Here is a 23,706-nt window from a genome sequence, read left to right as displayed (position 1 = left end):
TGTAGCCTATGCAACTTGCAGGTTATTTTAAATTTAGTTTGCGATGCGGTTGTTTTTTGCTTCTTACAATAACAAAAATTATCATTCTTTATATTACCTGTTTGCTCTATCTATGCCTCACAACAACCTTACTCACTAATGTTCGCGCAACAACTAAGAATAACTGCGGCCATTATTAAAAAGGTACGTAGCCTATACTGTACAACGTATATGTGTGACTTTTTAATTTCTTGTCATATCGCCACGGACCACACGGACCACAGTTTGGAAAACCCTGCTCTACTACACGGTAAAACGGATGGTATGATGGGTCAAACATTTTGCATTCGTATCTTCCACAACTTTATTTGAATGATAAAATCTAGAGCCATTTTTATTTGTTGACTTAATTCTTCTTACCTAAAGCCCCAAAACCAGTTGCAATACAAACAGTTCCAGCTTGGATATCAAACTCGGCTGTGTCAGTTGGAATGCAGATTGGACGAACAGTCGTAGAAAACGTAATGGCAGTATCCAAACGAAGTAAGGCAACGTCATTCAGTAAAATAGAACTGTTCAAAGAAATATGTATTTAGGCAATGTTAGGCCCTATACTTAAATTTCATTTTTTTGACTGCAATTTTCTATGCCATTTCAGTTTTCGTTGTTGAAGTGTTTGAAGCAAGGTTCTTTTTTCAATTTAGCTGAATGATTTTTTACTGGGGGTAGCCTACTAGAGAGACAACATCATTTTTTCGTGAAATCTTACTTTTGAGCTGAGCAACACTAAAGCTGATATTGGTTATCTGATTCACAGGAACATTCACTATCTGGTCAATGGAGAAATTACTAATATCTACAAAGGGCTCCAGAGATAAATATAAAGGTAAAAACCCCTGAAAAGAAGGCCATGATGGTCACACAGATAACTTAAAACCAAGCTGTAGGCCCTATCATATGCTAAAATATAACTACATATATTTTGTCCAACGAAATATTGCATTTAGCTCAGCGCAATAGATAGTCAAGCCGATACCGTATAATACATTTTTCGTCTTATTTGTGACATTTTTTCTCTATAAACCATGTAAGTATATAACTTACGAGTTGTAGTCTGGGTGGTTAATAATGCCGGATTGCGACACTTTTATTTCCTGGGCATTGCTTGTGTCAGAGACATCGATTGTTCCTGCTGTCACGAGAACTGAGGTTGCCCTAAAATTAAAAAAAATTGTTCGTAGTGTGTTGTTCACATTCAGCTCTAGGTCAAATGCAGTAGATGGTTATCAATGCAGTGGGTACATACGGTATATTCAAGAAACGAAATTTTTATTGTTTGGAAATTTCCAAACTACCTTTGAAACGATAGTTTTTATGAACATTGATGTATGCAGGGGCAGATGTAGCCAACCTATGTTTGATTGCGATCCACTGAAATAATTTTTAGAGACTCGCCATCGATTGGTTTGCTAAATAGTAACAAAAACCTTCATTAAAAATTTCGAGCGTTAATTGCATTCCACCAGTGATTAAGGTTAATTTGTTACGCCAAAGAACGCCTTATTAGGCTTGTCTTGACAACAATTGGTCATTTAAATGTTCCACTTGTGTGCGACAGCTATTTTAAGACGTAACACATATTCGACGCAATCACAATCGACGTGTTGGCTGCCCCTGAATTGGATAGTATTTTAATATACCTTAAATCGTATTCGTTAAAAATTACCCGTAAGTGCAATGGGCTGCTGTCACAATCCATAAGTCACTGATGATTGAACCACCACAATGGTAGGTGCTACCATCTATCGTGATTGTAAGACGAACTTGCCAAGGCCAATAACCGGCTTGCGCATTTTGTCCGCCCACAATTCTGTTGTCCTGCGATAAACAATTCTTTTATCAGGGGAATATCGCCAAAACTTAATACTTACAGCACTTATAAGTATTATCACGGCGATACAATAAAGAAGATTTTGGGTTACAAATCTGAAGTTTCGTTTGTCTGCGATATTCAAGAACAAGAATTTGCTAATTACGTGTCGGTGTGCTGGATTTTAATGTAGTATAGTCTACACACGAGACAAAGAGTTAGGATGTATAATATGACCTCTTAAAAATGGTACAATGCCATTTAAAATAAATGGCAAGGATGACACGTATAATATTCTTGCAATAAGCCCAACCAAATATTGCCATGTTAAAGCTATTAAAGCTTACCCATAAAAAAGATGGAGCAACAGCCAGTTTTCCGCAATCTGAGTTGCTCGAAGCAGTTTGAGCTATGATAAAAAAGTAACGCTTGTTTTCGTTACCTGTATTAATATCATCTATAAAATAATGTTACGTATTAAAAAATTAGCGCGAACGCTTCTGTTAACAGACTTTTCTAGTCGGGTGGTTCATCAACTGGGGCTAGTGGAACCTTGAAGGCTTATAGTTTATCTATTTATAAAACAAGTTTAACTGGAGCACATCATTCTTATTAAGATTTATGAATACAACTTATTTGACAGCTTGTATGCAGTAAACATGGTTTGTATAAAACTGATAAAAATTAGAATTACTTTATAATATGACATTAAAAAACAATAAAGGGGTATTTATTACCAGGAAACTAAATGTTGCACCAGGTAAAAACAACTAAGCAGTACTGGCCTGGTCAAATTATTTTCAGCGCAATGTGGCATTGTGTTACATTTGTTATGTGTAAGTCATAAGACTCATAACATAACTTACCGCACTCTATTTCGTCGCTGTCGTCAGCACATTGCTTTGTTCCGTCACAATGTTGACTTGTAGGAATACAAACGCCGTCCCAGCAGGTGAAATCGGTGTCAGCACATCTGTCTAAGTAAAGCATTATACACACACCAAGCCCTTACTATACAAAGCTATTGTCTTAAGAGACAAAAGTAAAATATATGCATGTAAAATATGTTTTTGGGCAACCTAGGTGTTGACATTTAAAGCATATCAAAAATTGATACTATTTTTACTATTTCCATGCGACTAATGCCTTGCTTGCAATACCGATTGCATTCCAACGACTTATCGCCGAAGAACTTTGACATAAAATGGTTTTCCAAAACCTAGCCAGTGACGCTATTTGGTGTAAAATATTGCTTGTGTAGTAAAATAACAATGAAAAATGGTCCTTTTTGGAGTATATATTGTTTGTAACGCGAATCTTTTGCGGCCAAAAATTATGGAATCCAGTCGGACTTGTAATCAGATTGTTTATCAAGTGGTACTAATAGACTAGCGAGGTAACTCGCTTTTCTATTTATACGGAGTCGTTATCGTTGGCCAGTGCGACATCCGTTTGCTCTTTCCAGGTGCAAATCTATATACGGTTCAATTTACTGTTTCAAATTTATAGTTAGGTATACACGACGCATGTTTCGTTTGAGTTAACTAATAGCAGAACATCAAAGCAACTGTTATTAATCTTGATTAGGCTCAAAAAGCCGTTAGTTTGTCAATACCAACCTATTGCGGTCCAAGATACGAGAAATCCAGACGCTGTTGTGGTTGGATTGCTGCGAAATGTCAAGGCGACTTGCGAATTGTGAGATACGAAGCTTTGCGGCAGATGCGCCCCACAAAATGATTTGCCGGTGTACTGAAAATTAATAATTAAGACTTTGTCTCACAGTATATATGTATATTTATCGTTAGCGGAGCATGCACAAAAACCGCATTTCGGTTTATGAAAAAAATATTTTTATTGTTTTTTTTTTCAGTACATCTAATTTGTCTAAAATTCTAAAATTACCGAGAAACAAAACAAATTGCTTACCAAAGTCGTGCCATCGTACACGTTAAGAAAATCGTTTAAACAAGTATTATGAGATTCCATGTCTATTGCATCAAAAGTTACCGAGAGGACCTACAGAACATAAAAAAATGTTAAGAAATTTTACTTGCAACACTTGCAATATTACCTTTATTGTTGCTATAGAACACCTAAACGGAAAAGCAAACCTAAACGGAAAGCCGATGGACTTAAAAGATAGAGAACCACGGCTATAGATAATAATAAACCATTCAAGCTTGAAAAATGTATGTACGTAACCCACAATTTTCCCAGTTCTTCTGGTCTGGTTAACCTATGATACACTGCTCGCTTAAAATTATGTCTTATCCCCAGACAATTCCCTAGGGATAGTATTACTCCGCCTGATAAAGCTGCCCAGATAGCGAAAAACACAAAAAGAACGATATAGCCTACCTTGTCTGACGTAGTTGTAATGGTAACGGAGCAATTGAGATTGTTCCCGTAATCTGAAGGGTAATTAGGCGAAGAAACGTTGCCACTGGCATCACTAAGAATTGTCTCCGCGCATATATCAAATACAGCTAAAAATATGAGGTCACGTTAAGATCATCCCAGTGCAATAACTTTTGCAGATTATATCTATCACAAATATAGAATTTAAAAAAAAATAAATTATTTGGCCTATAATAGTTCATTAACTGTGACACTTTCGGTTTAAAACATGTTAGTTCATCGTAATAAAAAGAATGAATTTTTATACCCATTTTATATAATTGCCGGCGTTTTATTACCCTACCTTGCGTTGCCAACAGCTGTGATCCAATAATCAGAAATGCCAGAATCGTCGCCATTTTGCACTCCTAAATGTATTCTGGCTTACCTACTAAAAATAAAATATGCTTGCGCCATAAACTACACATATATATCTTTAGAAAAAACGACAAAACTGAATCAGTGAATTAATATATCGCATAGCTTAGAATCTCAATGCCAAAAAGGATCGCTCCTTTCTGCATTTCGTTTTTGGCGTCACAATTTGATTTCCTTTTAAACGCTTTATTGGTTTGACTGACACGAATGTTTGTTTTGCCAATGGAAATTTACATTTAACAATTATTTATTAGTTCACTCATGGCTCATAATCATACTAGTTTAAAAATTCTAATGGTTTAACATTTTATCTTTATCAAAAGGACGTGACTTGAAGTTGCCTTGTTCTAATTATGACTTGACTGGGACTTGACTTGCGCAACTGATAACCTGGACTGGGACGTGACTTGTTCTTTATCCAAAGACCTAACTTAAACTTTATGTATTTTACAAATGACTTAACTGGGAATTAAGTCATTTCAAAATGACGTATTTACAACACTGATTTGTACACACAGCCCTGCTCGTTTTCTTGATTGTGTGCTGTCCCCTGTTTAGACTCTGGCTTTCCTATTGCACGAAGTAAAAGCGCTACTTGGTAATATTCGGGACAACAATATAAAACAACTCCGATAGCTTATCTATAAATATTCACTGTCACGTAAAATTGACCTTTAATCTGCTAACTCAATGTGAAGATGTCCGTTGTTGCCTACTCGTTTGTCTCTGATTTGCGTCGCACCTACAACGCTAGAGAAATATTGACTTTTAAAGGCTGTCTTCTTCGAACGTATTGTGTCGTACAGAAATGGTTACTGGGTATCAGGTGATGGTCAGAACAAAAGCCTGACAGCTGTACGATCTGTTAGACTTTTCTCACAACACGTATAAAAGATTTCCGACGAGTAGAAAGTGTTATCGAATAACGAAGTATGAAACGAAGGAGTGAATATTTATGCACTCAGTCACGTTTGTTAGTGTGACGTCATTGCAAAGAAATAGATAAATCGTACTAAAACAGTGGGAATGGGGTAAGTTATGGCAAACCCACAAACGTTTTAGGCGACCCCCAGGTTGGAAACCACTAGTGTAGGCTACTCGAATTTGTCGTAACTTTGTTTACGCCGATCCCACATAGTGCAATTAGAGAATTTGTTACAATAATTACGACCAATGAACGTGCCATCAACACATTTTTACCCCATTTAAATACAGTCCTTATAACGCCTGTTGCTATGTGGAGTAAAAGGGGTCAGTAGTTAAGGGTTCGGTAGGTGGTTTTAAAACCCATTCAGGGGTTTGAAAAGCACCGTGTTGCAGCTCATCCTTAGTAAACGTCTTTTTTGCATTAAATTTTAATTTGAAAACCGTCAGTGGTCGATCATTTGTTCCTTAGGTAATTTCCAGCAAACTTAGGGTTGACATCTATTCTTTCCTTTATGTCAATATTAGTCCAGACTTTCTCAAAACGTGTGCCCTGGATACCCAAACAACATTTTAAAAGCGCATTTATATAGCGAACTACATCAAACGTTTTAACCTTTACTCATGTTCTTTATTTGTCTTTCTGAAAAACGCCATGTTTCATTTAAAAAAAACTTTAAGCAACCTAATATAATCGCCCGGTCTCGCAGTAGTTCGTAGCTCGCTGACAACACTCCGACTGAACCCAACAAAGCGTCGGGCAATTGTTAAATGCCTTGAAAAAGTCACAAAAGGTCCAATTGTACCTGTAGCTTGTCGCCCAATGTTTGTTTACTGAGCTGGCATACAACCCCCGCCGAAGTCCACTCCTTCTGTTTTCTAATGTGCTTTGTCATGTACAATTGTACACCTTCCAGTGATACAAATATAGATTGGGGGAAATGCGGGAAATGTTTGTCCGGGCCGTTAAACGTAGTGTCGTTCGTCTTTGTCGAGTTTATGGTTTCGGAGAAAATGCTTTTCAGTGGAACAGTCGTAAAAGGCAGACTTAAGTGCACTTAATTAGGCCTACCGTATTTTCTCTTTTAGGAGGATTTGTCCTTTTTTTTTCAAGAAAAATGAATGGTCCTCCGAGGACACTAAGATATGTCCAAATGTCCTCTTTTTTCGCATTTCGAGTTAGTTGCTTATACTTTTAACCATACTTCTAGGCGAGACGTTGTATTTATTTCTAAAAATATACTGTAGCCAGGAAACATGCTGAATTGCTGGTTTAAAACAGGTTTTCAAACAAATTTCCCTACCGGCCCTACCTTATTGATTGTTATTGCAAACATTGCGTCCATAAAAAGGCAACAGAACCTCACATTTAAAAAGGCCCATTAATAAAGCAAAGGTGTGGGTTTTGTAGGCATAGCCTACTATTAGTGTTACTGTATGGTAGGCTATGTTCTTATTTCTCACAAAAGCATGTCTAGTCTTTTATCTAGTTTTAGCAGCGGTTCTTAACCGCCCCGCCCCCATTTACGGGGGCTCCAAGCAATTCTTGGGGGGGGGAGCGCTAGCTCTAAGTTAATATTTACATTTTTTCAAATGATTCTAATGGTTTCGTTAGGTTGTACACCACTCCGGTAGCGCTGTACAAACTCGTGTTTTTGATACCTTTAACATTAAAACGGCAAAAGAATTTCGCGCTTCGCGCCAATCTTCTGTTTTTTACTTATGTTAACTTTTTTAACCACAAAGTCTCTTTGGGTGCCATTGCTATAACGACCCTATTTGGTATAACGGCCCTATTTAATTACAATTTTGCTAACTTATAGATAAACGATAAAATTCATCCACCGTTCGAACTCTTTTTATCCATAGGCCTATTTTGTATAATTGGATAATGGGCTATAGCAACAGGGTGACTCAACTTTTTGGCGCGAATCGATAATGTTGTTGCAATACTGCCGTTGTATTGTGTGTCGTCACATCTTTTAAAACATCATAACGCAATGTTTAATTTTTGTGCTTGACATTTTTATTTGTTCGACATCACAGCCTTACAACTGTGTAGTAAATGTCCTCACAACACGTTTGTTAAAATCAGCTCGTGCACGAGCATATTGTTGCCCAATGCTAAAAGCCTCATGAATTTACATTTTAGCGCCAATTCAACCAATTAAACGTGTTTTTTTTCGCGCTTCGCGCGACCGGCGACAAACTGTACTATTTTCAAATTGTCTGAGTGATATTTTATTGAAAATGCCGACTGCTTTTCGTAGAGGGGGTGGGGGCGGCTGAAAAAAAGTTAAGAACCACTGGTCTATAACATATAGGTGGTTTTGAGCAGATGCTTTCATTTTTTTATTATTCTTTAAATTTTGACAACAATAAAGAATAATAAGCTATAAATTATAATGCTGAAGAGGAAAACTCTGCTTGGCTACTGATGAGCTACGCCAGAAGTATTCTCGTTTTCCTTCTCAAACTTCACAATTCTACTTTTGTTTTACCTGCAGGCAAAAAATGTCCTCTTTTGGGTGCTATAAATATGGTAGCCCTACTCTGAAGTCATTATTTTCAAATGACTCGACTTGACTTGAGTTATTCGGACAAATGACTTTAAATAAGGTTAAAATAAGGTGTTTTTATTAAGCCTTTTTTTATAAAATTGGGTTATACATCTTGATCAAGTTGGTTTACCAATTTTAGTAGTTTAAAGGCTATTTTTTATAACAAGATCTTGTCTTGGAATTGAATTTCTATGATCATGACTTGACTGGGACTTGACTTGTGATTATTGACAAAGACTTAAGTTATTTCAAAATGACTTGTTTATAACACTGCACATTAGTAATTTTATTTATACAATTATTATATTTTGTCTAATTACACCAAACTGCGTAACCGCAAAAAACATATTTGAAAGACTTTTTAACTGCAGTAAATTTTCAGTTATCCATTTTTTTGAGTTGCAGCTGAACAATTAGGCAATAATGGTAAGAGTCGTCTTTTAGGGAGTTATCTCTGTAAAAAAACAAAATAAGTGATTATAATTTAAACTCGTTAGAATGATAATTCAACTCTATTTTTTGTACAAACACAATTTGTTATTATTTCTACCGAAACTTTCCAGTTATAAAATAAAAAAGCCTCAAAGCTGTTTGGTGTTTCAGCTACAGCAGGGTGATCCGTAGAAATTAGGAAAAAATAAATGAAAAGCCCGTAACTGGGCAAAAATAAGTGAACTAATCCGCAAAACAGAAAACAGACTAAAACAGGATTAAACACAATATAAAAACTGCACGTCCATAACCGTTATATGTCGTCATACTTGTAGCGTGTCACGCTAACTAAAACTACAACCTGTCCTAAGTAAGGATGACCAGTCGCCGGTCTCTGGTCTATGTGTAGTTTTCGTTGTACTTTCCTATTTCCGATCAACATACAGTCTAGTATTAATTTATTACTTGATGTTATCCAATTTGCATATCTGGATACTCTGGTGTAGACTCCTGGCAGCCTTTTTCGCGCACAACCATCACCATATGACGTCACTCCCACTAAGTACCATGACGTTTCGTTGAGGAGACAAACCAAAGGCCCTCCGGAGTCACCCTAATAAAATTAGTTAAGTTCAAAGCTTTTAGGCAATGACGTCGACCTATGGGTCGCGACCTCTTCTGGAGTTGCCTAATCCTTTTTTGTGGTCGCCATCACTCATCAATAATAATTACTATAGTTTTAGTGATTTCATTGCGCTTACGTATGGATATATGGATACTCTTGAAAAAATTAAAAAATTCTTTCATTTGTTAACTTCACATCCATGTGTTTATTTAACTTTTCATATGGTACAGTGTAGCCACAATTATCTGAAATTTTATATACTTTAAGCATAATATTTAATCGCTTGTGTTGTTACCTATAGATTTAAAAATTACTCATGAGAAAACAAACTGGGATCACATGTAGATGCTCATTTCATATAGTATGTAATTTTGGGTCGGTTCATAAAAAGGTTGGAGACCACTGCCCTATGGTATATGCTGTTATGCAAACCTTTGTTTTTTACAATAGAATTGCTACATGTACCCCTTTTTGCCAAACGTACAAAAGTCCGTATCGCAATTTTTAGCAGATTTCGTCTTTGGACTCATTACCTGGCAAGTATCAATTCCACCTTCGTTAAAGTTACCAGCACAAATGTGGCCTTTGTGAAAGTTTTTGTACACTCCTTTACATATCTTGTTTTCAATTATGGGAAGCTGAACTTGCTGCAAGGAATCTGGATACTCTCTTTCCTCAGCTGCGATTAATTTAATACGTTCGTGTATGGTTTACAGAATAAACCTAACGCGTGTTTCAACAACGTTTTGTGTTTAACCATGACAAGATAAAAACCGTTCTTACACAAACTTCCCCAACCAGAGGCAACACAATAAGTTCCAGGAGAAACGTCTTTATAATGCAATATTTGGTCGACATTGGGCAAGCAGACTGGGCGAACAGTCGTCGAAAAACTTATCAGATGTTCCAAACGAAGGAGTGAAATGTCGTTGACCAATGTCTTACTGTTGAAACATGTTAAAAACACTAAATATTGTTGGGATACAGTATATTAATATGCTTAGCAGCCACATATAAGATATAGGTTATATTTCAACTTTTTTTTGACACCTCTTTAGTAGATGCGTGTATAGCGAGGTATTGCACTTTATTTGGATTTACTTTTATTAGTTTATATTTGATGATGTTTGCTTTTTTCTAATCGGTTACAGTTATTTAAGGTTGATTACAACACAGAGTTTTTTCTTACCTTGAGTAGTGCTCGTGTTGCACAACTTGGGCTACTCGATGAACCGTGTAACCCGACTTTTGACTAAACCGGTGTAGGCCGACAGCAATAAGCAACTGACTAAAAAAGTAGGTTGCACAAGTCACATATCTTTGTCACGGTATTGTGTTAGTTAAAAAAGTTCTATTTAAATTTGGAAAAGCATAAGATACATTCGTATATTAATTCTTACCGACTGCTCTCGGTACAATGAGCTGCCGTAACCACCCAGCTGTCCTGGATAATTGACGCACCACAAATAAATACACCATTAATGTCCACCAACAGTGCTTGCCAAGGCCACGATCCCACTTCAGCCTGGTTTCCGCCAACTATCCTTAGATCCTGAATGTATGAGGAAAATTATTTTATTCACTGAGGGAGGTATTGTTGCCATGTTAATAGTGAATGGTTGCAAATGAGGGATTAATAGAAACTTTAAAACCTGTGGTTTCGCCTCGAACGGTTACTGGTTTATTGTAGGGTTCTGCAAACTTGAATCTTTGAGTCCGCGACAAAAAACAGCGGTTTGATTCATTGTGTTATAGAATGAAATATTTTCCCAATTCTCAACACTATCGGCTCTGAACAATTGTAGGCAAACACACACAAAGTCACGGCTTGTCACGTCTTCTTGAATTATTACGGAACATTATATATAAGTGTCTAGTGCGCCTGAGAAGTAACGCACATATTTCGCAAAAAAATTTATTAAGCCAAACTTCATTCGCACTTGATGTTTTACCGGGTAGACACAAAAGATTTGCGCAAAGTAAAAAAACATTTCTTTGTTTAGTAATAGGGTTTAAAAAAATCATTTCTGTGATATCGGAAAATTATTTCCCAAATATTTACCAACTTTGCGTGAAATTATTCTTTGCCATTTTATTAAACAGAATCTAAAGTGGTTTGAACAACCATCGCAAAACAAGAACTATATCCTAAGACAAAATATAATAACTAAGATTTGCTTACGAACGGCGTGAAGTTTGGTGCAACGGCTTGCTTACCGCATTCTTTGTTACTGGTTGTGTGATGTGCTGAAAGAATTTATCAAAATAGCTTTAATATAGTTTAATCGTAAAAAGTTCTAAAGAAGAATTGTTGTTCTTCATCGTTTGTTGCTTAATGCGCATCGCTGCGTTTAAAAACAAAACACTTTTGAACCCGGATAAAAAAGTAACTTATTGTTTGAGGCTTTTTACCGCACTGAGTTTCGTCACTATCATCTTCGCAATCTCTCACACCGTCACACTTTTTATCTTCTACAATGCAACTTCCATCAGAACAAGCAAAGAATGAAGGTCCACATGTACCTAAAAAAAAATAATAATAAATAAAAAAGTTGACGGAACGTTAAAGTACTATTGATAAAATCCTATTTAAATATTAAGTCCAGGCTGACATGTAGTTTTTGGCAGGTCCTCATAAACATACAGATGTATAAGATTTAAATTTTAAAGGGTTACAATGAAAAACTAGTGAGTTTTATAAATTGCATTTTCTTTTTTTAATAAAAGAAGGCTACACTGAAGTCGGAGGGAATATAAAGAGCCCATTCATCTCAAAAACCAAAAATATGGCTAAAACTATATATTTAAAATTATAAACTAGAGCAGGGGTGGGCAATTATTTTTAGCCGCGGGCCGCATGAGAAACCTAAAATATTGTGGCGGGCCAGGTCAAATATAGGATCTAAAATACATGCAATATGACGTCATACTCTGACGGTGTAAAACAAATAATCAACCAATTTGTTATTACGTTTAGAATTGTGCAAAAAATTTGCGACTGTGTTTGTTTGAAAATGCAAACTTTAATTTAGATTTAAATGGTACGTGAAGCATTGAGCACCGACTAAAAATGTACATTGCTTGATATATTAGCGTTTATTAAGTTGTGGCGCGCGTTGACCCAAAACTTAAGATTAAAATACGTGAAAATTTCGTACGAAAAACTTACCTATATGTTACCGATGTGTTACAAAGTTTAACAAACTTAGCCTAATATTTATATATATTTTAAATATTAGGCTAAGTTTGTTATACTTTCGTTGGAGAGAGTGCCACTGAGCAGAGGACGCTATTTGTCTGTGGAGTTGCTAAAAAATCGCGTGGAACACACGAGCAACACAGAAGAGATTCGCGCGAAGCGCGAAAAGAATTTCCGTTTTAGCATTTAGAACAGGCTAAAAATCGAATTTGGCGGAGTCTTGACAAGATCTGTTAAACTTGCCGTGGTTTTCGCTTAGCCTATGTATTTTATTGAAAATAAGCCGCGGGCCGGAATAAACTGCTTGGTATGTTGCCCAGGTCTGGACTAGAGTGTCAAATACAATTATCCCATGCAACTGTTCCAACACACCGTGTTATTAAACAAACTTTATTTTTTTTCAAATAAATTTTTAGACATGCGTTAATGCAAACTTTTTTGCAATTTTAAACTTGCAGGTTTCCGTTTTGAACATTTTTCTGTTTTTTTCAATCTCTTTCGAGCGTAATTTCACCATGAATTAATATCCTCTGGCGCCAAACGCCATTAGGCTAAATTCTTTCGAGAAAATTGTTGGTTTTACGAAATTTAGTAATGTTTACGCAATTAAATATTGAACAAAGACGCGCTAAACGCTCAAATAATTCCACACGTTTAACGCCCCTGCATAATTCATGAGCAATGAGCATAACTTGTTAAATGTTGGGCCTTTTTCTTTAGACAGAGCTACCAACGATCATTGCTATAAACAGGGGCGAATCCAGATAGTGGTTTGGTTGGAAATGAAAATATGTACATCTCACGTCGTCACGAAGTTCGGTTCCTACGTGGTGCTCTAATGCAAATTATCTTCACTTGCTGCTTTCGAGTAAACTCGTCAGCTAATATGCAACTGAATTTGGTCTAACTTCGCGAATCGCGGATATATTTGTGTATATTTGTTTATATATTGATAAAAATATGGTTACAGAAACGCATGACGAATCGGACAAATACAAAACATGAGCACTTTGCTTTTATATAATGGCATTATGAGCGAGATGAATTTTGGCAAACAAGCTGTGCGGGTCATTGACTCCACAGCTGTATGCCTGCTCAGTGGTAACCATGTAGCCTACAAAATTTGCGCGATGTGTAAAAAAACATATAGTGTTGGTTACGCTCATATAATATTTTATAATTTGAAGAGCTCATGATACAATATTATGCGAAAAAGTACACTGGCATTAGAGAAGACTGAATTCGTTTTTTTAAGAGTCTATACATTTATCAACATGAAAATAGAAATGAAATAATAGAAATGAAAAGTCTATTAAGTTTAATATGTAGGACATCTGTAAAAATATCATGCGTATTCATCTTGCGATTAAATATAGTTATACGCCGAGTTGTTTGTTAAGAATCCCATGAACTTGGTCTTGTTTTAACTAAAGTTATACCATATCACAATAACCGGATAATTTATGTTTTTAATGGAAACGCGCTTCCAAAACTGCATTAGCTTTCGTTAAACCGAATATAGGCCCGCCAAAAACTTTAGACTAGTTTTTAAAAGGTAGGGGGGTTAGAAACATTTTTGCTTACTCCAAAGCTGGGTCCATTGTAAGAGAAATCCAGTTTTGGAGTGATGAAAATCAGATTGAAACGTTACAGTTACATCACCGTGACTGGCCACAAGATTTGCCGGTTTATAATGGCCACATATTGGCTTACCTGTGAACTACAAGAAACAGATAACTTTTATTTAAATTTTATGCAGTATAAATTAAAAATCATATTAAAGTCATGACAATGCATTTTACGGATAGGCTTATATTTTAGGAACCAGATTTTTATTTATGATGGAAACGGACAATGTTTAATACGGAAATGTAATTTGTTTTGTACAGCTTGGGCCGTATCACAGCGTGCTTACCAATATGTTTCCGTCATATACCAACAACTTGTCTTGATGACAGCTTCCACCCGAACGGATGTTTAAGTGGATAAAGGTAACTTCAATAGTCTGTATTAGAAATAAACTGAATGTCAAGAAAAACGAGTTGCGGACAAATAACAAAGCTGAATAAAGTTACACCACCTAAAAAGGTTTTATTTTCAAAGGGACCTGTAGTTCAATTTATAGGTTAACAATCGTTCATGTAACTCGTAGCCTAATTTCCGAGTAAGAAAAAAAGTTTTTATATGTCTTAACAGATACATCATGCAATGAACAAAGCCCCAAACAATACAAAGGTCCGTCGTCGCCAAAGCGGCAAAACGATTCCATGTTAAAGATGCTTTAATTCAGTGGTCTCCAACCCGAACGGGGTCGCCTAAAATTTTTACGGGGTCGCCATATCTCACCAAATTTCTGCTGTTTTAGAACGATTTATTTATTTTGTTTTCTTAACAATGACGTCAAACTAATAAACGTGACTGACTACATAGCAAAAATAAGCTTGTGTTTATTCGACATAAAAATAGGTGTTTTAACTCTTAAGAGCTGGTAGGTTACAAAGATTTCAGCAAATGAGTATCTACTTTTGGACTTTGAACTTACACTCTGTCCAATTTTGTGAATTAACTACTCTTTCGTCACGTGGCTTTGTTCACCGAAATCCCGGTTAATGAGAATATTAAGAACGAAACATCGTAAATCGATTCTACGCAGGCGCAACCACCACACTAAATGCAATTTACTATTGAAACAAATTGAAATTTTTGTGTTTGTTCGTGTGCTAAATTTAAAATCAATTTAAATAAAACTTTCTAAAATAAATCATTTTGGTGCACATAGCAACAGTTACCTGGAATTTACGTATAGTTCACGCATATTTCTTAGTGTTACTTAGTTTCAGTATTATTTAAAATATTTGTGTACCTATCTGAAAATATGGGGTCGCAATGTAATTTCTGATTTCATTTTATTTAAATTGGGGTCGCTTATTAAAAAGGTTGGAGACCACTGCTTTAATTGATCAGCTCCATGTAAATGAAATGGAAAATTGGACTTCGGCACATGGCTTTCGTACGACGGACACTATATATTTAATCGCTGTGCTACAAGATGGTGACATACAGACCTTTACGCATCACAGTTTAAATACTCTCGAACGGGCACAATTTAACTGCTTACCTTGTTAGGTTGTGCTTTTATTGTAGACGTACAGTTCAGGTTATTGCCGTATTTGGATGGATATCCGGGTGATGCCAATTCACCAGAATCACCAGTTAGAACAGGATGTTTGCAAACGTTGAAAATTTTACCTACAAGACAGGGTCAATAAAAGCATTTTGGGTGTTTTTATGGTCGTACTTTGAAACATGCGTAAAACCTCACAAACCGGCAACTCAGTCATGTTTTTGAAATAAATCCTAAAGTGTCTTACATCTTACAATAAGCTGTAAAATGCCTTACAACTAGGTTAGAAAATCATCCAACATCAATTTTAAATATAGAAATGTTATATACAAACAAATACGGTTACACACCGTTCTGAAACATTATTTCTTACCTTCAACAAAATGTTGTTGAAAACATGTTATAAACAAGAAAATCGCAATCATTGCGGCCTGAAAGTCGAATTACAGGCTACTTAAGAACTTACACATTAACGCAGTATTACGAAATATGGCCTCAATTTAATGATCCTACATTAACAGTTGCAATGATTCGACAACTGTTTGAACGCATTTTCTGTTACTTTGTAACAGCAATGTTGACTGTTGAATATGAGTTCCCGAGTCTGATTCACTTCCCTGTGCGATGTGCGTAATATTTTTTTTATGGCCAGTAAATAAAGCACATCCGTATACATTTATTTTTTTAGAAAAGCGCTATGTTTCCACATTTTATAGTAGTCTTGAAAATAGATGCACCATAATTTAAATCAGCCTTCCAAGCCTTTTTTCGTTTGGTCAATCATGAGTTGTATTGGTTAAACGGATTTTGCAGTTAATGGGAAACTTGTACTAAAACATTTAATTAGGAAAATCGATCTATAAAAAGGATACACTTAGAATTATTTAAAACAAATGGTTGAAAAGGTTTCTACGATTTTCAATAAATTAGACAACTTAGAACAACAAAATATTGCAAAATAAGCCTGACTTGCTTCGACCAATATCTGCTACCCTGTTGACATACAAACGCATTGTAAATTCACTATTACGCTTATTATTTATATGCGCGCTAGGATACATTAGAAAACAGGAAACGAATCCACAAAGATAAAAATATTAAAATGTAAAGTGCTGCAGGTTTCGTCGATTTACAAGTTGCCGGAACTTCCGGTGTATTGATGATCTCTGCAGAAACAAAAAGCAAAGTAAGTAAAAAAAAAAACACTTTTATGATAAAATTACGTTCAAATAAAGTATTTTGGCAAGTCTTCGACAAAATCGATTTTGTTTAAACAAACATTGAAAATATAAAACAAATTGCACGTGCATAATAACAGCTTCGTAATGCAGAAAAGGCACAAATTTAAATACTGCTGTGTGACGTACCGTAGATCCAGTCCGCAAACGTCGCCACATTTGTGTAAAGACTTGGCAATTGCGGACTTCCGCACTTCAATTGAATCGAGGATATGCCAATTTGAAACCAAGCACTTTCGTTGACGAGCAGGACAAGCGGGCCACCCTTGTCCCTCTATATCACAAACATATCGGATTGTCGGGATATGCACAGTGTTGTAATGACTTAAGTCAATGACTTGACTTAATGACTTGACTTAAGTGCACTTAAGGCACTGTTTTCAAATGACTTGACTTGACTTGACTTAAGTCTTTTGTACAAATGACTTGACTTGACTGAAGTCTGTCTTAGGTTGAAATTAAGTGTTTTTATTAGCCATTGTCGTAAAATTGGGTTATTATATGGGCCGAAAATTTATTTTCGGGACATATCTTGTTTTTCCCTAAAATGTTTCAGACCGATTTTTGTCCGCAGCTTGTATGAGGGTGCAATGTCGAGGTTTATGAGGCTGCACCCCTAGGTGCCTTTGACTGGGGGGCAAAAACCTGAAATATTGCGTTTTAGCTCTCTGTAGCTAACGACTGCCATCTAGCAGCAGAAAAACTTCCATACAGAATTCGTTCATATTCGCTTGCTTTGTCCAGCTTGTGGAGTGACAAAGCGACTTGACGCCTACTGCGCTTTATTGTCCCGCACGTGAGACTTTCATTGTGCGAAGTGGCTCGTCCAACACTGGGCGCGTGCGACTTGCATTTGAAAAAGAGGCTTCTCTTTATTAAAATTACTTAATGCTCTTAAGAAGCAACATATTTTACCGCCGCAAATTTAAATGCGAAATCTGGTGGCAACTCCAATCCAACATATCAACACCAGGCCTACACAACTTAAAATTGTTTGTTGATATGTTGGATTGGAGTAACATACGAAGTTGGATTGGAGTAACATACGAAACAGGTGCAAATAGCAAATATTCTCCAAATACGATTTTTTCAAATATTCTCCAAATCGTATTGTCGTGGTAATACACAAAGAGGTAATGAATTTGAATTACTTTCACCCATCGTACAAGTAACGCAGAGAAGCATTGCGAGTAGGCATGTTGAAAGCAGAATATCCGTGACTCATTTATAATGCTTGCTTTAAATGCGGCGTCAGCGTTATTCGCGATAAAGCCTCGCCTAATAATTTTATTATTCGCGATAAGCCTCGCCTAATAATTAAGTGTCAATAAGGTGTATTTACCAGGGCTTATTTTCGCTTTATTTTCCCGGTTCCTTAGGAAGTATGGCCTATTTTCGCCAAAATAAGACATATTTTTAAGCTTTGTAGTGGTGTACGAGCTTATGGCGCCATATAATGAATATTTCAAAAAAAATTTAAAATTCGTTTCGCGCACTCGCGCAAAGCGGCGTTTTTCAGATTTGCAGAGACGGCTTAAGTGACCGTACGCTGACCTCGACTGTATAATAACTAACTTAAATCCAAGTACAATTAAAAGCTTTTTTGTTGTTAATGCAAATCTGTATCAGAACCAGCCTTCAAATATACTTCATCCGGCCCGCCGCCTCTTTGACTAATTAGACACGAGTCCATTTTAAATACTTTTTGACTGTTTTAAGTGTGTAAATGCGAAAAATTTCGCGCTTCGCGCTAATGATCTTTATACATCCAGTGTGTTTACGTTTTGATGCTCTTTTTGAACTAGATCAGCGCTTCTTCACTGTTTCGCCGTGAAAAGCTGCCAAGTGCGTCACGGACAAACGGAAAACGTATTCAAACAAAATAGACAAATATTTTTAACCATTTTTTTTTAAATGTAACAAAAACAAGAAATTTAAAAGAAATACCGGTATACCAAAAAAATCGCACTCGCTTCGCTCGCCAGGTGTGCCCCGAATGGTTAACAAACACTAAAATAGATTAACTATAAAATTTATCGCCTTTTCTCAAAGTAGTTTTATTACACTTTTTTAATAGTAGTAGGGGGATGACGACGTGTGGACTCGAATTTTAAACCAAGTATACGCTTTTTTCAGCGAATTTGCGCCAAGGCTTTACTGCCTCCTTAAAAGTAATTATAAACACGTTTTAAAAGTGCAAAAAAATCCGAGGCCCACCTGATTCACAATTGTTATAAAGTTGTAATAACACAAAATATCATTTAACATATGTTGTGCGGCCCGCAGAGACCTTTTTGAGTTTGGTTTTGGCCCGCGACTACTACACAAAGGTTGCCGACCCTTGTGTAAGGATTTGAATAACCTATCCAATGTTAGGATTAACTTTGCACAAAGTTTTGCTCATTTCAGCAACCTTATTTGGCAAAAACCAACTACAGTAACTTAAAAATTGAGAGAAGTGTCATGAAAGAACCACAGCTGACCGCAGCAGACAACGCTATGGTTTTATTGCGACGTGGCCTCGGCGCTTTTCGGTGGCATGTGCGGTTGCTCTCGCCTTTTCGGGAAAAAGCAAGATGTGTAGACAATAGACATGGTAGCGTCTTTCAGCGATATTCTTCATACCGGGTCAAACTAGGAAACCGGCCCACTGTTAGAGGCTAACCTTATTACTTTTTCGTGCTTTCAAAAGGTCTGTTTTTCGCGTTATTTTACAGGAGTTAGTTTATTCGTCAAGTCGATGTTATTTTTACTTGAATTATGACGTCACGCAATGGCATACTTTTGTAACGTCATATCTGAAAAAAATCCATGGCCCTCCCCAAACTGAAATCCTAGATCCGCGCCTGGTATTTACCGAAGTAAATTTAAATGCGAAATGGCAGTGTACGCATCTCACCTGTAGTGCATGTTGCTCCAACCAACATACCAACATCAGGCCTAAACAACTAGCAAAACTTCCGACTTAATAGTTTGCGTATTAGGCACATAATATTGTTTTTCATATTTATTGAAACTACAGATTTAAGCCTGTTTTAACAGTGATTGCTCGGACCAAGCCATGGTAAAATTTACCGAGTAAAAGTTTGCAAAAGTATAGCAAACCGTAGGCGTTAAACCATTTTAAGTCTTTAAGAGAATGACAGTATTTGCTTTTTAAACACGTAAGCTGGTCAAAATGTAATAAAATGGCCATACGCATTATATCTACGTAAATTCAATTTATCAAATATATGTTTCGATCATTTCCCAAAATCTACGCCATATTTGAACCCCTTTCGCTTCAAAGCCATAAGTTAAGTTGGCAAATTTTCGGCCCATATCTGTTTTTGCTTGCAGAAACAAGTTAAGGAAAATAAAATACAAAATATAAAATATATAATTTAAAATACACTATGCAAAATACAAAATATTAAAAAATAAAAAGCATAAAATAAAAAAAAATAAAATAAACAGTAAACAAAACAAAAAAAAATAAAAATGAATATTAAAAAAAAAAAATTGAAAAAAAAAAATAAAATAAAATCAAAAAAAAAAAAAAATTACAATAATATAAAAATTGCAAAATAAACACTAAGCCCTGAAAATATACCCCCTGACAAAATATACAACAACCGTATCCCCGTCTAGTTTAGCCTATTTTTGCACATAAAACAATTTGCTTTACCTCTATAATGGCATTGCTCATAATAATCGGACGAGTTTTTAAAAGCTAACATGTATTTTTATAACAAGGATTTGGCTTGGAATTGCCTGGCTTTAATTGTGACTTGACTGGGACTTGACTTGGTATTTATTCAAAAAGACTTGACTTGGACTTAAGTTATTTTTAATATGATTTCACTTAGACTTAAGTTATTTTGCAAATGACTTGACTGGGACCTAAGTCATTTCAAAATGACTTGTTTACAACACTGTATATCCAACAAGATGTTGTACTCGAAAGCAAACAAGTGACAACAAAATAGTCTGACCCTTACCCTACACGTGTCCGCTGCACCATGTTTTAAATTTCCGGCGCATAGTTGAGAATTGATCGACGACGGATATAAAATGGCGCATTCATTTCTTGACACTAGGTGGACTCTAACTTGTTGGAGAGTTGCTGGGAAGTTGCCGTTCTCGACTGTAAGCAAACTTTTTTTAGGGGTTCTTGCAATGCGGTCTAGACAGGGACGTTTTTACGATTAAGCAAGTATTAACAAATATATGTTGTTCGGATCAATTTTTGTATACTAACATAACAGTGATTCTCAAACTTATTTAACTTGCGGAACATTAAAAATATGAAACAAATATTTGAAAAATCTTTCAAAGCAATTACAAAATTGTTAGGTTTATTTAATTGTATTTTTTTCATAACTAACCCAATTCTCCAAATCCGGTGGCTATGGCTGTTTGGTTCGTGATCAGTTGAAACGTTGATGGAGGCAGACAAACTTTGCGTACAGTTGATGTAAAATTAAGCTGCTCGGATAACTTCAACAAAGCAATGTCATTCAAGATAAGTTCACTGTGAAAATGACAATATATAAACTTTGCGAAAATTAAAGTTTATTGAAAAGTAATCTCATTATATCGACAACGACAATATATTTAGTCTGATTATTATATTAAAAAAAAATTAATTTGATTTTTAGTATATATTTTTTCGTTTCGGGGTCAGTTAATCCAACTTATCCCTATAAATAGTTACTTCAGGCAATTTCTGTAAATACTTACTTGTTACTACACCAAAAGCCATCGCAGCCTCACCGAATCTGTCGATCAATGATTGAAGCAAGGCAGGCTCGAAAAAGAACTAGCCTACTGTGAGGTTCGAACTCATGACTTCCGGCCATAGCGCTACCGTCGCTCCACCAACTGAGCAACACAGGCTCGGAGAGGAACCTTATGTCAATGCTTAATATCCGTCATGGTATGGCCGGTGGCCATGAGTTCGTCACTGCCGGCTAATTTTTCTAACCCGCCTTGCTTGCATCACTGATCGACAGATTCGGTAAATCTGCGATGGCTTTCGTGTACTAGAGATACGTAAGCCGTTATAGTTGGCCCGAAAGCAACTTTAGAAGGGCTGGATGACAGTTGTTGTACACATAGCCATACAGGTATGTGTATGCATCTTTTATTGAGTAGTTACTTGTTGTAGAAATCATGTATTCGAATAAGGGAAACCGTAGAATATTGCTCGCCGGAAATATTGAAACTTGATTTTCCCACATCCACACGCAGATCAGACGGAGACCTAAAAATATCAAAACAACGTTCTATGTAATGGTTAAAAATTGGGTTTAGACACTATGCTCACCAATTTGTTTTCATTGTAGTCCGTATAACGCTTAATATCGCAACTGGATAGACAGTTTTATGACAAACTTATTTATTAACCGAAATATTAACTGACGAAGATAACATTTAATATAACAAGTTTACAAAGCTGTCGTTTGTACTCAATATTTAACTTGAGTATGAAAATATTTAACTTGGTTATCAGTAGCAAGGCCATATAGGTCGAATGAATCGACATGATCTTTAGGGAGTCGAGCCAATACGTACAGTTTTACAATTTTTTTTAAATTTTATTCAAAAGTAATGTTTTATATTTATCGAAATTCGTTTGATCATGGTACCTAACAAACACTTTTTAATATTAAAAACATTTTTTTAGCTTAAAATATGCGGGAAGCGGAAAACACAGTCCTTAGTTTGATGTCCGCTGTTTCAGAAGAACGTTACTATTTATATTTTATATGATTAAATCAGTCAATTGAAATGTTTTTATAAGTGTTAAATATTTAGGGCGACATTAGCGGTTGTGATTTGGGTGTCGCACGTTCTTAGTGCAGCCTACTGCAATTGACCAAATACCCTTTAAATTGAACACCTATAATTTTTATTGTAAAGTCATACAGGATAACTGCGCTACGAGGTATGGTCCACAATTATGAATCGAATAAGCGTGACTTACGTGAGGTAATCTTCTACGCACTGAGCAGAAGTTAAAATCCACTTTTGAGCGACGATGCTTCCTCCGCAAAACGGAACGGCATTAGAACGATTAGATACTGTTGCGTTGGAGATTGCCGCGTGCCAAGGCCACGACCCGTGACCTGCCCCGCTTCCGCCAACTATTCTCGGATCCTTTAACGACATTTACAAATTGGTTGACGTTAGCCTTTACCGAGAAAAACAACTGAAAGTGCCTTTGATGTTTAATTACTATACGTCAATACACACATCGAGTTACATTGTTGCAATAAATATTTTATCTATTTCATCAACCAAATGTTCTACTTGACATGATAATCGTGAGTTTATAATTTTGACAAGTAAAGGTATAAACTAAATTCCAGGTAATCCATTTTGACCCGAACTTTTAACAATGTGGTAAGTCTTTCCGTTTATTTTTTAACCACTAAGCATTTAAACTTGTTTATAAGTCAGAAAAAATACACAAAATTTATTCAGATTTTCTGTTACCCAAGTAAAAGCTGGAGCAGTTACAGTTTTTCCGCACTCGTCGTCGGACTCTGAATGTTGTGCTAAAAACATGTTTTGTGGTTATTTAAAATACATATTAACTTTGGTTTTGATGGTGATTATCTAAAAAACAATTAAAAAACAACTACAGCCAATCTACATTAGTTTGAGACGGCGAGTTTTTAGGCACTTTAATCTTAAGAATGCATGTTTACTTTAAGTTGATAAAATCCTTTACAACTTACAGCATTCCATCTCATCGCTATCGTCCGAACAATCCTTGACACCATCGCACTGTGCATCGAGGGAAATACAAGGGCCATCCCAGCAGGCAAACTCATAACTTTGACATCTTTCTGGATGCCAGTAAAACAACTCTTAACTTATAGAGTATGTTAAACAGGAGTGTAGTACACATCAACACAAATATTACAACTATTACCTTTGCGAGTCAAACAAATTGCGAATTAAGACAAAATGACTCTAACCTTCAAAC

At 36.0% G+C, this 23,706-nt stretch overlaps 2 protein-coding genes across 2 annotated transcripts in view; both read right to left on the bottom strand.

Moving 5' to 3' along the window:
- Positions 1-23,706, bottom strand: part of LOC146163742 (transmembrane protease serine 9-like) — a 39,162-nt gene that overhangs the window by 6,858 nt on the left and 8,598 nt on the right. The window contains exons 9-19 of the mRNA XM_083380581.1: positions 9,959-10,113; positions 9,703-9,848; positions 4,554-4,569; positions 4,211-4,338; positions 3,779-3,868; positions 3,469-3,601; positions 2,716-2,826; positions 2,197-2,258; positions 1,706-1,857; positions 1,084-1,194; positions 400-551 (exon numbers count right to left, since the gene is read on the bottom strand). Coding sequence (XP_083236707.1) covers positions 400-551; positions 1,084-1,194; positions 1,706-1,857; positions 2,197-2,258; positions 2,716-2,826; positions 3,469-3,601; positions 3,779-3,868; positions 4,211-4,338; positions 4,554-4,569; positions 9,703-9,848; positions 9,959-10,113 — 1,256 coding nt within the window. The remainder of the gene's footprint in view (positions 1-399; positions 552-1,083; positions 1,195-1,705; positions 1,858-2,196; positions 2,259-2,715; positions 2,827-3,468; positions 3,602-3,778; positions 3,869-4,210; positions 4,339-4,553; positions 4,570-9,702; positions 9,849-9,958; positions 10,114-23,706) is intronic.
- On the bottom strand, positions 16,525-23,580 carry LOC146163743 (chymotrypsin-like protease CTRL-1). The gene is made up of 8 exons (XM_083382934.1): positions 23,456-23,580; positions 23,211-23,272; positions 22,699-22,871; positions 21,871-21,975; positions 21,098-21,243; positions 20,711-20,856; positions 16,860-17,004; positions 16,525-16,658 (listed from the first exon to the last, which is right to left on the bottom strand). The coding sequence occupies exons 1-8, from the start codon at positions 23,463-23,465 to the stop codon at positions 16,543-16,545; spliced, it is 903 nt and encodes a 300-aa protein (XP_083239060.1). The 5' UTR covers positions 23,466-23,580; the 3' UTR covers positions 16,525-16,542.

This window comes from Ascidiella aspersa, chromosome 2 (assembly GCF_963924565.1).
Source record: "Ascidiella aspersa chromosome 2, kaAscAspe10.2, whole genome shotgun sequence".
In the NCBI taxonomy this organism is placed as follows: domain Eukaryota; kingdom Metazoa; phylum Chordata; class Ascidiacea; order Phlebobranchia; family Ascidiidae; genus Ascidiella; species Ascidiella aspersa.
This window is presented reverse-complemented; position numbering and strand designations above follow the sequence as displayed.